Source organism: Mauremys mutica, chromosome 1, assembly GCF_020497125.1.
Source record: "Mauremys mutica isolate MM-2020 ecotype Southern chromosome 1, ASM2049712v1, whole genome shotgun sequence".
Lineage (NCBI taxonomy): Eukaryota > Metazoa > Chordata > Testudines > Geoemydidae > Mauremys > Mauremys mutica.
In genome coordinates this window covers 109,596,993-109,614,092 of record NC_059072.1, presented here as the reverse complement: position 1 = coordinate 109,614,092, position 17,100 = coordinate 109,596,993, and the positions used below count along the sequence as shown (strand labels likewise).

Here is a 17,100-nt window from a genome sequence, read left to right as displayed (position 1 = left end):
CCGCTGAAATCCTGGAGCGGTTAGCATTGCTCCATTAAAGTCAATGGAGATACACCAAATGAGACTGAGGATCTGGCCCATTTTCAGATTACCTGCTGTCAGGGACACCTGTGCAATGCCACTGCCTTCACAGGGTATAGAGAGGTGTATCTGACTGGCCCTTGTAATCATGTTGATAGATGAATCACAAGGAATAGAATCCAGCTCACTCCCTCTTAACTTTATCAGCTCTGTACAGCTAACAGGAGCATAAAAGCATTAAAAAAAATTTTTTTAGTAAGTAAATTAAACAGATACAGTTGGGAATACACATACACAGACTCTGGCCAGGCCTTCACTACCGCGGTAAACTGATTAAAGCTACGCTACTCCAGTTACATGAACAACATAGCTGAAGTCGACATAGCTAGATCCACTTACCGCGGTGTCTACACTGCACTGTGTTGATGGGAGATGCTCTCCTGCCGACTTACCTTACGCTTCTCAGGGAGGTGGAGTACAGAAATCAATGGGCGAGCACGCTCCACGTCTTCACCAGACCACCGCATTGATTGGAGCAGCACTGATTTAGCTCTGTAGTGAAGACGTGCCCTCTGACTCAGCAAAGCACACATCCGTTTGTTTCACTTTAGGCACTGAAATGCTTAACTGCTTTGCTGAATGAGTTGGGTGAAACTCTGGCCGCATTGAAGTTAATGGGAAATTTGCCACTGATTTCACTGGGGCCAGGATTTGACTCTAATTGGGGGGGGGAAAGGGATCTTCTATTAGCAGAAGTTATATCAACACCCACAGTATCTGATCTACTATTAAAGGAATGCGAGACAGGTAAGTGGGAATTCAGATCCTCAAGCTTGATTGACATATAGGTTTAAAAAAAGTGAAAAAGGGTGCCAGGGGGAGTGAAAATGCATAACATTACATCCAGTGAAAAATGAATAAAGGAAGAGAATAATGCCAAAGGCAGGCATATTATAAAACCCTATCTTCAAATTATTACTCTGTGGGGGAAGGTAAGTTCTCTTCAGAATTATTCAGGGTCACAATCTCATGAAAATTGCACAAACTTCATTACCATAATATGGATCAGTTTCTAGTGTTTAATTAGTATATTGCAAATGTTAATGGATGGGTTTATACTAAGTGAAGTGGACACATTAGCAAGGATAGGCAGCAATTTGCTGTTTTGTTGTTTAAAGTACAGCGTGTCAAAACAAAAGCTTCATGGGGCACTTGGTCTTGTAAGAATTTTTAAGAAGAAGCTGATACAAAGAGACTGATCCTTTTGAGAAACCTAGACCATTTTGTCTAGATATTGACTTTCTTACTGATTCCTATTTAGAAATCTAGTAAGGTGGCAGAGACATTTGCAAGTATTGATCTTACAACTTACCATGGTGTACTTCTGATTCACTAAACAACCGTGGCTAAAAGCAATGCACAGGCTCTGGCAGAATCATGCAACCTGCAAGGCAGAGTGTGCTGCTCTTTAACAGACAGCATCATATTGATTCGCCACTGCAGGGATAAGGGGGTACAGTTTACTCCCTGCTGGGCCTAAGGTGGTAGTTGCAATGGATGGAGGGACGCATAGAGGGATGCATAGTCAGATGGCAGTAATTCTGCCACTGTGCTGCCGGGGTTCAACCACTGGAGAGCAGCTTTTATTTTCATCTTGGGCTCCCTAAGACCCCAACACATAGGACTCTGCTATCAAGTTGCCTGGGAATGTACTGAATCAGTGATGTAATCAAAATCTGCACACAGGACACTGTTATTGTAATTGATGCATCAGGTCACAGGACTTCCCCCTTTGATGTAAAAGGTCAGTTTCCTGTCCTATCATCTGCATTCCTCCTGACTGGCTATATGGTTTACTTCTAACAGAACTTTCATCACTTAAAATTTCTGCAACAATATGTCTGAAAGCAAAGCACATACACAGGAACTAGTGGTGACCTGACTGACACTGGAGTTGATCATATCACACTCTCTGCAATAAATATGTGCAACTTTCAACACTTTCATTTAATTTCATCTTTGTTGCAAAACAATGGTTGCAAACTCCATGGACTGTTAAACTGGGAAGGTTCTCGTGGCTGGTAAAAATAAGCAGTGACATAACTATCTGAGCCAGGAAGAATAACTGATTCCTTCTGGAGTTTAAACATTGTAATATTTAACACACAGGCATTCGATCCGGAAACTGTGCATGCACTTAGCAGGCTCAAGTGGTTGGCTACTTTTAGCAGGGCCATTCTCTAAAAATCTTGAAGCAAATTAGAAAACAAATGCATGGTAAATAAACAAACAAACAAACCAACAGCCAGGAGCCACTGAAATAGGAGTTGTGCAAAAAGTTGAGCAAACCAGAGGAATAGCTCCTAAAATAAGGGCCCAGTCCTGAGAGGTCCAGAGAACCCCCAACTCCCATTACAGTCAATGGGAGGTCAGAGTGTTTAGCACTGCATCAGAGGTGTTCACTGTCACACTGTGTGTGTCCAATTGTTCCCCTGAGAAGCAACTGCAGTCAGGAGCTAAAGATCCAGGTTATGTTTAGTTACGTTCTTCATGACTAGGAATAATAAGATTAACTGTTCTTTTCATTTTAAATGCAACTGTGATGTTATGCACTAAGTGGACCAGATTTTCAAAGTGGCCAGCACTTGCAGTTAAAGCCAGATTTCAAAAAGAGGTCACAGCATTCAGTGTCCTGAATCTTCTGAGAATCTGGTCACTTATTTTGGTGCCTAAATGGGAGCGGAGCCCTTTTGAAATTCTGTCTTATGAATTCTATCCTGCCCCAATCTCCACTTATGTTTACAGCTGGTTGGGAAACTATTATCCTGTGAAAATTTTTAACAAAAATTAAAAAAAAAATCTTTTTGATTTTTTTTCAGACTTTTGAAGAGGTACACAAAGTCCTGGCAGGCAGGGTCAAGCTCTACAACTAGTGCATGATCAAAAGGTTGTACAAGTCCCTATTTTTCTAAGACAAATTAAATTAACGTGGGGGTAAAAATCCTCAAACATTTCCTTTTTGGTTTACAAACCTGTTATTTAAATCCTCAGGTCTTTATTCACTACACTTGAAATTTTGCCCATGTAAGGACTGAATAAAATGGAGTAAGGCGTTCAGGATGTGATCCACACATTGCAATGTGCACAACTGTGACACGCACACAAATATTTATAAAAGGCTTTCATTTCAAAAGGAGGTGGAAGAGCACCTTTAAATATAATCAAGACTAATACAGTCATCAATGTGTTTTCCACACAATGAGTCAGCTTTCTCACCTCAAAAAAATCTTTCAAATGGGGTGAAATATTCCAATTTAGTAATTGATGTTAGAGCAAAAATAGAACAAAACTCAAGAAAAGTATATTGCATTTGGCAAAATGCAGGCAATGAAACAGTTGCTAAAGAATGTTCCAAATAAAGAACACTGCCCCTCTTTCTCTTATATCCTCAATATTATGTGCCAAGTTCCTCAGGGGGGTGGGGTTAGGGGGGGAATAGAGAGATGTTATTGTGGTTTCACAATAGTTATGAATGCTCATGGAAGGCTAACACTCCCCCACCAATCTGTTTTATAGAGAGAGACAGAAAGAGTGCTTATTGGTATTCAATAACTTTGCAAGCAGTAAATTTAGTTCTCAACACTCTTGTGTATACAAGTTTTTGAGCATCCCTCCTTCTCCTACAAAGAATCTGGTGACAGAGAGTGAGAGCTGTCCACACTCTTTCTTTGACATGAGAATTAATGGCCATGTTAGTTTTTCATTTTAAATTTCAGTTCAGTGGCCTGCCACCTTGGGGTGAAAAAAGGTCATGAATTAGGAAATGAATGGTCTAGTGGTCTGAAAACAAAACAGGACCCAGGGACTCTGACACATACTCACTCTTAGGGCTTGGCTACACTTGCAGGTGTGCAGCGCTGGGAGTTACAGTTGTGTTCGTTCAGCTGTGTAGGGAAAGCGCTGGTGTGTGGCCACACTCACAGCTACCAGCGCTGCAGTGTGGCCACATTTGCAGCGCTGTTGGGAGTGGTGCATTATGGGCAGCTATCCCAGCGTTCAAGTGGCAGCAACGTGCTTTTCAAAAGAGGGGGGTGGGGTGGAGTGTGACAGGGAGTGGGGGAGAGAGAGAGAGTGGATTTTTGGAGCCGACACTGTGGGTCAGCTCCCTGCCTTGCAAAATCTGAAAATTTCCTCGACCCCTCATTCACTCTTAACTGCAAATAGCCTGCAGACCAGATAAGCAGCTGCTCCAATGGACTCCCTTTCTCCCCCTCCCTCCGCTGTTTCTCTCCTCAAGCAAACACTAAGCTGTAGACATTCATCCCCCTGCCTGCCTCATTCACAGCAAGGTAGTGGGTTATCTCAATTGATTGTTCACAGTCAGTTACAGATTGATCACAGCAAACAAGAGCTGTGTTTGTTTTTTAGATAAGCAGCTCCCGGAGCCCCGAGTTCACAAGAAAACAAAGAGAGGCATCATAACAAAACAAAGAGAGTAATTTAGTTAAAAGCATTCTGGGATATCTCCTAATACCCTGGAGGCCAATAACAGCGCTGGTGTATGGCCACACTTGACGAGCAGCGCTGCATCACCAGCGCTGCACTCGTTATACCCCAAGCAGACCAGGTGTACAGCCAGCGCTGCAGCCAGGGAGTTGCAGCGCTGGAAGTGCCTTGCAGGTGTGGACAGTTACTAAGTTGCAGCACTGTAACTCTCCAGTGTAGCCAAGCCCCTAGCGTTTAGCATTTAACCTCTCCACCTCAGTATCTCCTCCTAAAAAAGGGAGTCACTTTAATTACCTACTTCACAGGTTGTATGTTTGTAAAGCCCATAAAAGGAGGAAAAACATTATATAAGCAGTGTTCCTGTACACATATTAAATATGTTAATATTCCTTCCATAAAGACCTCCTGGAGCATTGCCCATTTTCCTCCTTCATTACCACCAACTTCAAAAGGCACGTCGTGATATCAGTAATCTCATCTGGAGAAGAGCTAGATGCTGGCGTCTGCAGCACTCCAAGCTCTTGCTCTTTCCACAGCCAGAAAAGTGAGAGAACAGCACAGCAGTGTGTTAGAAGTTGGGCTGGCTGTTTCTCAATATCTATTTTAAACAGCTTTGATGTGTTTCTCCATTTAAAATAACGGACAGTAATGAGAATCACAAGCTGTGGTGATGAGTCCCAGAATAACTCAGAGGACCAAATCTCACTCACTTTACTCACGTGAACAGTCTCATAGAACTCAAGGGGGTTACTTCTGTGAATAAGGTAAGCAGGATCTGGCCCATAAACTGATATAATAGGAGTCAGGAATACATCTCAGCTATGTAAAACTATAGACTCTGGTCCCAGTCTAGCGAAGACCAGAGAGTAGGCCTATTGAAGTCCATGGGACTACTTAGGCCTGGTCTACACTAGGACTTTAATTCGAATTTAGCAGCGTTAATTCGAACTAACCGCTCAACCGTCCACACCAGGAAGCCATTTAATTCGAACTAGAGGGCTCTTTAGTTCGAATTCGGTACTCCACCCCAACAGGTGGAGTAACGCTAAATTCGACATGGCTAGCTCGAATTAGGCTAGGTGTGGATGCAAATCGAACTTAGTAGCTCCGGGAGCTATCCCACAGTGCACCACTCTGTTGACGCTCTGGACAGCAGTCGGAGCTTGGATTCTCTGACCAGCCACACAGGAAATGACCCGGGAAAATTTGAATTCATTTTCCTGTCTGGGCACTTTGAATCTGACGTCCTGGCTGGACATCGGGGCGAGCTCCGCAGCACCTGCAACGATGCAGAGCTCTCCAGCAGAGGAGTCCGGCCAATCCAAGAATAGAAAGAGGTCCCCAGCATGGACAGACCGGGAAGTCCTGGATCTGATCGGTGTGTGGGGCGAGGAGTCTGTGCTGTCGGAGCTGCGCTCCAGCAAGCGGAATGCAAAGACCTTCGAGAAGGTCTCCAAAGCAATGATAGAGAAAGGATACAGCCGGGATGCAATGCAGTGCCGCGTGAAAATCAAGGACCTGAGACAAGGCTACCAAAAAGTCAGAGCGGCAAACGGACGCTCCGGAGCCCGGCCCCAGACATGCCACTTCTACGAGGCACTGCATGCCATTCTAGGTGGGTCTGCCACCACTGCCCCACCAGTGACCGTGGACTCAGTGGATGGCATAGTGAACCTGGACAGTTCCTCCTCGATGTTCGCCGATGGGGAAGATGAGGAAGGGTCTGTGGAGGACGGCGCAGGCGACAGCGAACACAAAACCGCTTTCCCTGACAGCCAGGATCTCTTCATCACCCTCACAGAGATCCCCTACCAACCCTCCCCGGCCGTTAACCCGGACTCTGAATCAGGGGAAGGATCAGGCGGTAAGTGCTATAAACATGTACACATTTATTTTTTATAAAACAGGTATAAAAAATAGAAATGCTATATATAAAATTTTCAATGAAAAACTATATGAAAAGTAGGTCCACACATATAGGGATTGAACAATAATCCTCCAGGGACAATTCAAGAAAGGTCTAATTTAGGTCCTCAAAAAGCCTCCGCAGGAGGTTCCTGGGGAGAGGTGCCTTGTTGGGTGCTCCGTGGAAGCACACTCTTCCGCGCCAGGACATCCTTATGTAGATGGGAATCATCGCCTCCACAAGCATGGCCGCATATGGTCCTGGTCTCTGCAGGGCTTCCCTTAGCATCCGCTCTTTGTGACTCCGAGGGACCCGCATCAGGGTGATCTCGTTCATGAAATGCTGCATCTAATTAGGGCAATTAGTGTATTGTTACTGTTGTGAATGGTTGACTTTTACTTTGCATAACAATGACCCTCGCTTAACAGCCACGTGTTGTAGGCCACATAGGAAAAGCATACATTGATCTTTCCCGTGCACTGGCGGGAGTGGCTGGAAAAGGGTCAGAGTATATGATTTCCAGATTGCCTTTAGCGGGAGGGCACAGCTATCCATTAACTGATAAGCAGAATGTACTGTAAGGCTTACCAGGACTGTCTGCTAGACGGATTCAGCTGTCTCTCCCCACTTGTCCGCTCTCCTGTGCAATGCCGCAGCCAATGAGAGCGTATTCCGAAATCTCGAACTTGTCCTGAGATCTCGTGAGACTTGTTGCCCTGTATGGTCTTGTTCAGAGAAACTGACTAGACTGTGTTCACTGTTCGCAAACATGTATCTGTTCAAGGAAATCAGTTACTTTTCCCATCACACAGCTTCAGCTCTTTCCCGGACTGCCCCGGCATCCCCCTCGCAGAGGCTGGCGCAGATTAGGCGGCGAAAGAAAAAGACTAGGGACGAGATGTTTGCGGAACTGATGGCCTGCTCCAGAGCCGAGGCGGCACAGCAGAGACAGTGGAGGGAGACCCTATGTCAACAGCATCGCACACACATCGAACGGGAGGATAGCTGGCGGCAGGAAGACCAGCAGGCGACTCAAACGCTGCTTGGCCTAATGAGGGAGCAAACGGACACGCTCCGGCGCCTTGTTGATGTTCTGCAGGACCGCAGGCAGGAGGACAGAGCCCCCCTGCAGTGTATCTGCAACCGCCCTCCCCCGCCAAGAAGTCCTGCCCCCCCCCCTCACCCAAAAGTACAAGACGGAGTGGCGGTAGGGGCCGTGAGAACTGTCACTGCACCACTGCATAGCGCTAATGTACCACACACCTCTCACGCTATACATTTGTAGAAGTGCTTCCCTTACAGGCTCACCCAGTCCCAAATCCAAGTTTCATCCCCCCACTGTGTATTAGATTATTAAAAGCTGTTTGCTGTTATTCACTGTTTCGGTCACGTCTTTCGTGTCAGAGGATTTTTTTGTGTATGGGGGGGGAGGGGATTTATAATTGCACGGTATAGCCTACATTACCAGGGTACAGACTTGGGGGCATGATCAACTGCAGGGCACACACACACTGCAGTCAGTAGGCACCAGGGTCACTCTGTGTGGTGTATGCTGCCCCGGGTCATTCTGTGATGTGTATGCTTGTCCAGGGTCCTAGCGCCTGCCACCCCCTTAATGTTAAGGCACGCTGCCCTTACCATGCACTTCCACCGTAGCAACGAGCCTCTCCGCTGCCCTGAGCCCCAACAAGAACCCTCATCCACGGACAGATACTCACCCTTCCCCCACACCCCTCACCCCTTCCTACGCCCAAACCCGCAGCCCACTGCCGTCATCCAAACCCCTATCCAAAGAAGGCACCACTCGCCCCTTCCTGCAAACCCACCCCTTCCTGCAATCCCTCCCCTTCATGCACAACCACTTGCAACCGTCCCCCACCCCAGAGACCTATGTAGGAGCAGGAGGATGTCATTCCTCTATGGAACAAGCGGTCTGTACATCAGTGCACATCGTGCCCAGCACAGTATGCGTCCATGTTTCAACACCTGAACAGAAATGCAAAGTAAAACAAAGATTTATTAATAATGAGTGTAACAATTAATTTGCTTTAAAACGTGCTTTGGAAGTGGGGGAAACATGGAGAACGGGGTATGTAACCGCAGATCGAAATCGACACATACAGACACAGGCCCAGGGTCAGTTTCTCTTGAAAGCAAGTGGAGAGTCATAGGTTACCCTGCTCTCCGAGGAAACTTGCTTTCAAAGCCTCCCGGATACACAGCGCTTCCCGCTGGGATATTCTCTCGGCACGGGTGTCTGGCTGAGCGTAAACTGCAGCCAGGCGATTTGCCTCAACCTCCCATCCGGACAAAAAGGTCTCGCCCTTGCTCTCACAGAGATTGTGTAGCACACAGCAAGCAGCAATAACTACGGGGATATTCTTTTCGCTGATGTCCGAGCGAGTCAGTAAGCTCCGCCATCTCCCCTTGAGACGTCCGAAAGCACACTCCACCACCATTCTGCACTTGCTCAGCCGGTAGTTGAAGAGTTCCTTCTCTCTGTCCAAGGCGCCTGTATAGGGCTTCATGAGACAGGGCATTAGCGGGTAGGCTGGGTCCCCGAGGATCACTGTAGGCATCTGCACATCCCCAACCGTTAGTTTGTGGTCCGGGAAGAAAGTACCTGCCTGGAGGCGTCTAAACAGACCAGAGTTCCTGAACACACGCGGGTCATGAACCTTGCCCGCCCACCCAACGAAGATGTTGGTAAAACGTCCCCTATGGTCTACCAGTGCTTGCAGCACCATTGAAAAGTAGCCCTTTCGGTTAATGTACTCGCTGGCCTGGTGGGCTGGTGCCAGGATAGGGATGTGAGTCCCATCTATAGCCCCACCGCAGTTTGGGAATCCCATCGCGGCGAAGCCATCTATGATGTCCTGGACGTTTCCGAGAGTCACTACCTTTGAGAGAAGTTGCTCAACGATTGCGTGGGCTACTTCAATCACAGCAACCCCCACGGTAGATTTGCCCACGCCAAAGTGGTTCGCTACTGACCGGTAGCTGTCTGGCGTTGCAAGTTTCCAGAGGGCTATGGCCACTCGCTTCTGCACACTCAGGGCTGCTCGCATCCGGGTGTCCTGGCGCTTCAGGGCAGGGGACAGCAAGTCACAGAGTTCAAGGAAAGTGCCCTTACGCATCCTGAAGTTTCGCAGCCACTGTGATTCATCCCAGACCTGCAGCACTATGCGGTCCCACCAGTCCGTGCTTGTTTCCTGGGCCCAGAATTGCTGTTCCACACCATGAACTTGACCCATTGCCACCATGATCTCCACGGCGCAGCGTACCCTGCTTTGTGAGAGGTCTGCGCCACTCTGTGAATTCCTGTCCTCACCGCGCTGCCGGAGCCTCCTCGCACGATTTCTCAGCAGCTGACTGTGGAAGAGGTGGACGATAAGGTGCGAGGAGTTGACAACGGCCATAAGTGCAGCGATGATCGCAGCGAGCTCCATGCTCGCAATGCTGTGGCGTCCGCGCTGTAACCGACCAGAGAAGGGTGCGAACAGATTTCCCGCCGGAGCTTTCAGGGAGGGAGGGCGTGATTGACGGTTCAATGACAACAGTTACCCAAAAGCACCCTCGACACATTTTTCCCCCAGGAGGCATTGGGAGCTCTACCCAGCATTCCAATGGGCAGCGGGGACTGCGGGAACTGTGGGATAGCTTCCCACAGTGCACCGCTTCCAAAGTCGACGCCAGCCCCGTTACTGTGGACTCAGAAATTCGAATTAGTGTATTTACTGTGGATACACAAATTCGACTTCATAAGGTCGAATCCACAAATTCGACTTAAGTAGATTCGAAATAGTCTTGTAGTGTAGACAAGGCCTTAGAGGCATAAAATTAAGTAGAAACATGAGCCTTTGCAGGATCAGGACTACAGAGAACATTTTTCTAGGTTTTCTGGTTTTGTTTGCTTTTTTGGCAATCTAATTTTAAAAAGTAGAGGGAATAGAGCAGTTATTTCAGACAGCATAAAGCAATTTGGGGTGAAGCTTAGGGCCATCAGCTCCAAGTTCAATCACCAGGAAAGATAATGGGAACTGAGTATGCACCTGATGGCAAAACTGAGTTCTTAGAATGGAAACATGGCTACAATGCTATGAAATGTAATGATATTTATGGGTGGATCAAGCAGGCAATCACCAGTTGCATCTTGGGTGGTTGGCCTTTCCTACTGCTTCAGCCTTAGATCTGGATATGATGGAGATACAAGGAGCAGTTCAAAACTATGCTGCTTGCAAGAGCAGCAAGAAGCACTAGAACCCCCTAGCAGCTAGTCAGTTCAGAATGTAAATGGTATCTAGGTGGAAACTAGGGTGAATTCAAATTTAGAGTTACAGTTGAGGAAGGTGTGGGAGTCTTTCCCCACCCCCACCAACTAGACTATAAACTCTTTCATAGGCCTTGATCCTGCAATTGATAGTCCCATTGCCCATGCACTGTGTGGGTGAAACAGTCCACTTGCAGAATCAGAGACTTGTCAACTTTTTAGGAGATGGACCTTGTCTTCCTTTGTGATTTGTACTGAATCTAGCACAATGGACCCCCCTTGGCTATTAATAATAGATAAACAGTAATAATAACGGTTAACCCTATAAATACTGTGCTTAGAGAACATGGACAATTTACATTGACAATATTGCTTAGGGAAACAGCAAGATTCGTACAAACACGAAAGGACAACGTACAAGAAACAACACGCTGCTTCCCTTTATACGGATACTTTCAACCACATTCAAAAAAATTCATAACAATGGAATGGAACTAGCTTTGATTCTGCCAAGTAGCCTGCCTTGTCAGGCTACACATTTTCTGATGTTGCTGCTCAAAAATTCAAAGGCATATTGTGTTTGGATGAAAAATACATAAAAAATAATGTCTGAATCACAATAATAGGCAAAAAATAAAAAAATCTTACCTGCTTTTACAAAACGGGTGAGAGGGTCTCATTATAAAGGAATTCAATTGCAATAATTACCTTGGCATGTAAAGGACTCGCTCTGCCACCACAAATCCCACCCTGAAGAAGAGGTTGCTGGCTGGGATAAATGGGAAAACCAGGAACAACAAGCCAACTAAAACTTCTCTATGTTCCAGTTTCTGCAACAACACAATAGTGAAACGCATGTGAATGAAAAAGAAATCCAACTTCCAATCAACATTAAGTTGCTCCTCTTCCATTTTCAGATTTTTATTAATGAAATAAATTCATCAGATTAATGATTGATCAATATACTGCACTGAAAACAGGAATTATTCCACACTGCAGTTCCTCTGCATTTACATATTGTTTGTTTATTGTACATCTGACATACCCATAACACATGTTTATTGTTGGAATTACACAAACATCAGATACAACACAGTGTGTATTACTCTTGGCAACTTTTTTTAGGTCAGTTTTACTGTACATAGATACTTAAGGTTGTAACTATCTGCAACTGAAGTATTATATATAAAAATAGTGTGGATGTACACACAGACACACGTCTATGTTCAGTCTCAAGTCTTTACAATTAAGAAGCAGCAGCTAAATCTATGATGTTCTATATGAAGAAAATTAACTAAAAACTGCATATTAATATAGTCTTTTTATCCCTTTGTAGAAAATATCTAAAATTTAAATTATATTTTATCACACAAGATACTTATGTCCAATACAGTGTTCAACATTTGAGGCATTCCGTACATTAACATTAATGTCTTTGGTCAGGGGCGGCTCTAGACATTTCGCCACCCCAAGCAGGGCGGCATGCCGCGGGGGGCACTCTGCTGGTCACCGGTCCCGCGGCTCAGGTGGACCTCCTGCAGGCGTGCCTGCGGAGGGTCCGCTGGTCCCACGGCTCCACCGAAGCCGCGCGGGACCAGAGGACCCTCTGCAGGCATGCCTATGGGAGTTCCACCGGAGCCGCCTGCCGCCCTCCCGGTGACCGGTAGAGCGCCCCCCGCAGCATGCCGCCCCAAGCACGCGCTTGGTGTGCTGGGGTCTGGAGCCGCCCCTGTCTTTGGTCCATATTGCTGTTTATAATGTTTGCTTGCTATGAGAGGAGAAATGAAATTGTTACATGATTTTGTCAAAACTATTGTGATTTGCACAGCTGCTCCAAATATTGCCAGACTGCAAAGGCCTCAGTCCTGATTTGGAGAGACCACAGCCTTTAGAGATGAAAGCTAATTCCATTTCTCTACTAGCTCCAGTCCAACTGGATGAATCAATTTGTAATGTCTGCTGTTGCTCACTACAAATTAAGGTAATCAAATTCACTATTTAAAACCTGAGAATTTAGGTTTCTTTAGATGAAAGAACAGCATTTAGTTTGTTAAATCACCCAGCCTAGACATTTGTGCTTTCTTGTGCTGGCCAATAATACCCTAGTTTAATCAGCTGTTGTTGTACCATGCCTAAATGATGGGCAATTCATTTTGAGAGGTCTAGCTTTGTAACATTTAAAGGCAGATGCAAATTGACTCACTTAATCTTTTCGGCTTTTCTAATCATTTTGGTCTATTTCTCAGTGCTGGAGAGCTTATTTGCCTTACAAAGCTTTACATGAAGGGATCTAAAAATGGAAATATCCAACAAGGCATAGGTAGCAGCATGCAGCCCAGCAAAAGACAAAAGGCCAAACTCTGCTCTCACTTACACCAGTGCAATCTGCTTTGGCACTGCACTGGTGTAACAGACATTGGCCCACAGCATAACAGTAACTGCTAGATTTCATCACATATGCATTATGTTTATTGAGTGTATAACACTTGCAGTGCTATAAATAAATTGACTGCAACGGTTCCTTATGTTAAGTGCCTAAGCTCCCTGTAGCAGGGTGGACCCTTGCTCCTGCCCTGAAGGGTTAAAAACAGCCCTGGGAGGGGGCTGTGGCTGGAGAAAGCAGCTTTTAAGCTGGGCTGATTGGGAAGTGGCTGCAGCTGGGCCACGCCTCAATCAGGCCCAGCTGGCCCCTATAAGAGGCTGTGAGCCAGAAGCCCAAGGAGTCTCTCTCTGGCTATAGAGGGAGATGGGCCTGGCTGTAGGGAACTGGATGCAAAGTACCTGAGGGGAGCAGGGCTGGGGAAAGGCAGAGGAGCTGGGGAGCTCCAGCCTAGAAAGTCCCAGGCTGCGGCCTAGCATTGGGCTAACAGGTACTGGGGGTTGCAGAGGGCAGCCCAGAGGTAGGCCAAGGCAGCAGGTCCAAACCCTCCTTGCCAGTGATGAATAGGCTGATACTGCAGTCTGCCCCAGGATGTGGGGCTAGACAATGACTGGCAGTAGCCATATACTGAGGCAAGGTGGGGATAGAGGGTGGGGGTTCCCTGGGGAGGGGAGACCCAGAGAGAAAGGGGTTACTGCCAGGGGGCAGCACCCCATGTAAAAGGGCACTGGGTCCAGGGAGGGACATGGGGGCCAGAGGACAGGCGGATCACCAGCCTGCAGAGGGTGCTCTGGACACTGGAACGAGCTAATTCCCGGAGTCACCAGCAGGAGGCACCGCAGGGGTGAGTCCGGCCCGTCTACACTCCCATATACAGCAATACTAGCAAGTAGAAGTAAACACCCCGTCAAGCACAATACTGATTACACTTCCCACAAACTTTACCTTTTACAAAAAATTTAGATTAATTAAATTTGCAGTTACCACACTTCGCAAAACTGGTGAGAAATCTCTGAAGAAAGAACCCCCACAGGACTAGTATGCATTGTGCAATGCAGGAGGGAAAAAATAAACACTGTCTAAATAAGTAACCAAGAGGAAGATGAGGAGTCTGAATTATAGACTTTTCCTTGCCACAGATGCAAGAGAAAGCAGTACGATATCACTACTTTTAAAAAAAAAAAAATCACTTTTTTGGTAAAATTTTTCATATTAGAAAAAAGTCCTTTTATCAACAATAAAACTTTGATTGGAAAATGCCAACCAGCAGCAGTTGCCACAAGGATGTTGTACAATCACAAATGGGAGGGGAAGTGGTCTGTGCAGTTGTCCACAGAATGGAAGGTGGTCCATGAGAACCTCTCCATCAAGATTTTTCAATTATGAAAAACGTTCGAGAACTATTGAATTAAGGTTCACAACTTCATTGCAGGGAAGGGAAATCTTGTTATTCTCATTGAACAGATAAGACACAGAGTAAACACTCATCTTGCCCTCTCTTTAATACACTTAAACAGACACCACCATCATCCTGCAAGAACTTTGCATAGGGCCCACAATAAAACATTATGAATTTTCTTTGCAGCCACAGCAGCAAAGTAAGATACACTGTTCACAGAGCTCAGACTGAGATCAGTCCATAAAGTTGATGAACAAATAGATGTATTGTAAAGACATGGAATTACAAGAACAATCAAATTCCATTCAAACTACAGGAAGAAGAAAACAAATAAATCAAACGTATGTTGAACCGAAAAGGGTAAGATACATAAATCGGTTAGGCTGAAGTGGGGGATCTAATCTCCTCACTTCTCTGTATAAAGTATCACAGCACTATCCAGATGCCACGGAGCCTTGGTCATTCAATCCCTCTGGCAGGGTTCAAAAAGAGTGGCACAACAAGCATTTACCATCACAGAGGGTCACAGCACATGTGCAAAAGAGCCCAGTGACACTAGCATCAAGATTGTGAAAACATCATGATGCTAATTACTTCTAAAATCAATAACATTATTTGACAGCTGACAGTGCCTTTTTTAAGGAAGTCAGCTCAGGCTGAAGAGTTCATTGAGAGGCTGGTTCCTGAAAGCCTTTAGATCTGAAAGTATTAGAGCCAATGTTATTTGACTCCATCCAAACTCTCTCTTTACAAGGCAAATCTTAGGGTCAAAACTCTTTTAAACTCTTCTACTCACTTGTTCTACCCTAGCGTTGTAGAATAACACCCCAAAGGCAGTAATGAATCAGTCTACTTTTCTGCAGAGGAACCGAAGAACATTTTTACCTGTCAGCATGGCACTAATTTAAAAAAACAACAAAAACAAATAAGAGGGATAAGTCAGAGTAGACTCGAGGTGGTCTAATGGGTTACAGCACGGGGTTTTCACTTTCGGAAATTTTGGTTCAAATCCTGAATCAGGGTCCAAAGTTTGATGTGATGGTCCTGTCTAGAATACAGATTGCCAAATATTGGAATAGTTGGTGCGGCTGCAAGTCATTTGACATGCGTTAGCTTTGTGTGGGCTAAGCACAGGACTAATTGCCTGGCAGTACTCGGTCTATCTTAAAACAAACTCACTATTTAAAAGCTGAGAATTTAGGTTTCTTTAGATGACTTTAATGAGCACTAAAATTCCCTTACAGGCTTAAAGAAAAAATGAAAGAGGAAAGAGAAAGAGAAGGAACACAATAAATAGCTAAAGAACTTGAAAGGCGGTTATGTACTATGGGTGATATTCCTGGCCCTAATGAAGTTAATTGGAAAACTCTCATTGATTTCAACAGGGCCAGAATTCCAGCCTCTCTCTCTTTTCCAAGCAAGTTTATTTAGTATGCCTAACTGTTAACCTGTCTTCCTCAGGAGAGGCTGCCAGATTTATTGGTGAATCAACAACTGAAGACAGAACTGAGTCAGAGGATTCAGAAACCAACACTGCAAATCTTTAGAAAGTGGGAAGAGAGAGACCTTATTTCAAGAACAGTTCTTAAGAAATTGCCCCCAAAACATAATTAATTGCAAAAGAACAAGGCATTTGTTACATTTTTCAGGTGGGATACTTCAGATATTTATACCATTTATTTGGCTGACAGTTTGTTTAGAACACACCATTTTTATTATTCTGTAGTATGGGCCAATTTAGGGACAAGCTGGGCTGCAGAACATGGTAGAACCCCCAGCTTCACTCACGTCCCTAGAGCACTATTTGAAGCTTCAGAAAAGGGCAGATATGTGATTCTCTATTTTTCCTGTTTTCTTAAAATGCAAACTTTGGGCTGGACATTAGCAATCACTTCGTTCTAACAAGAGCCAGCTCTTTCTGCCTGGTTAAAGACATTTCATTCTTTTGGAAATATAATGCTGAGGTCTTTATAGGCACTCCAAATGACTTTATTTGCATGGAAGAGACCTTTGAATTAACCTTAAAACTCCCTGGTATGTTGACAACATGCCAGATTTCTTTGAATGAAAGTAATATCATTTATCCAATATAATTTTTTTATTATTATTCATATGTCTGCCTATTATTGCTACTTGAAGGTTTGGTCTCCTTTAATCAAAAATCAACAAAGAAGGATTTTAAAAATCTGCAAAGTTTCACTCTCTTATCAAAGATTCAAAAGATTTAAGTTCTTTTCGTATAAGCGGGACAAGAATTAGTCACACTATATTAAACACAATTGAAGAGAATTCTCTGACTCATTCTGAGGCCAAAATATATGAAAAGAGAAATAAGTTTATTAAATTACTAGTCGGGCAACTTTAAAAAAAATAAAATAAAAGAGGGAGGGGTTGAAACTACTAGGTTTACTCCTGAGACTGAACTTCCAGAAGGACATACTCTGTATCCTCAGATTCCTGAGCTATTAAATCACAATACTCTTCTCAAAGCGAGACCTCAGAGGAAAAAAGTAGAGTCTCTCTAAACTGAGCTTGAGCTCCTGTCCTAAATATTGCACTTTGAAAGTCCACATCCCTTCACTGAGAAAACTCTTTAGAACCCCTTTCTGGGCATGCAC

The 17,100-nt window shown here is 45.0% G+C and overlaps 1 protein-coding gene across 2 annotated transcripts in view; it reads right to left on the bottom strand.

Annotated features, from left to right (window-relative positions):
- TMTC1 (transmembrane O-mannosyltransferase targeting cadherins 1) overlaps positions 1–17,100 on the bottom strand; it is a 196,382-nt gene that overhangs the window by 81,932 nt on the left and 97,350 nt on the right. For both annotated transcript variants that reach the window (XM_045002256.1, XM_045002255.1), the window contains one exon: positions 11,412–11,533. In XM_045002256.1, the coding sequence (XP_044858191.1) occupies positions 11,412–11,533 (122 nt within the window). The remainder of the gene's footprint in view (positions 1–11,411; positions 11,534–17,100) is intronic.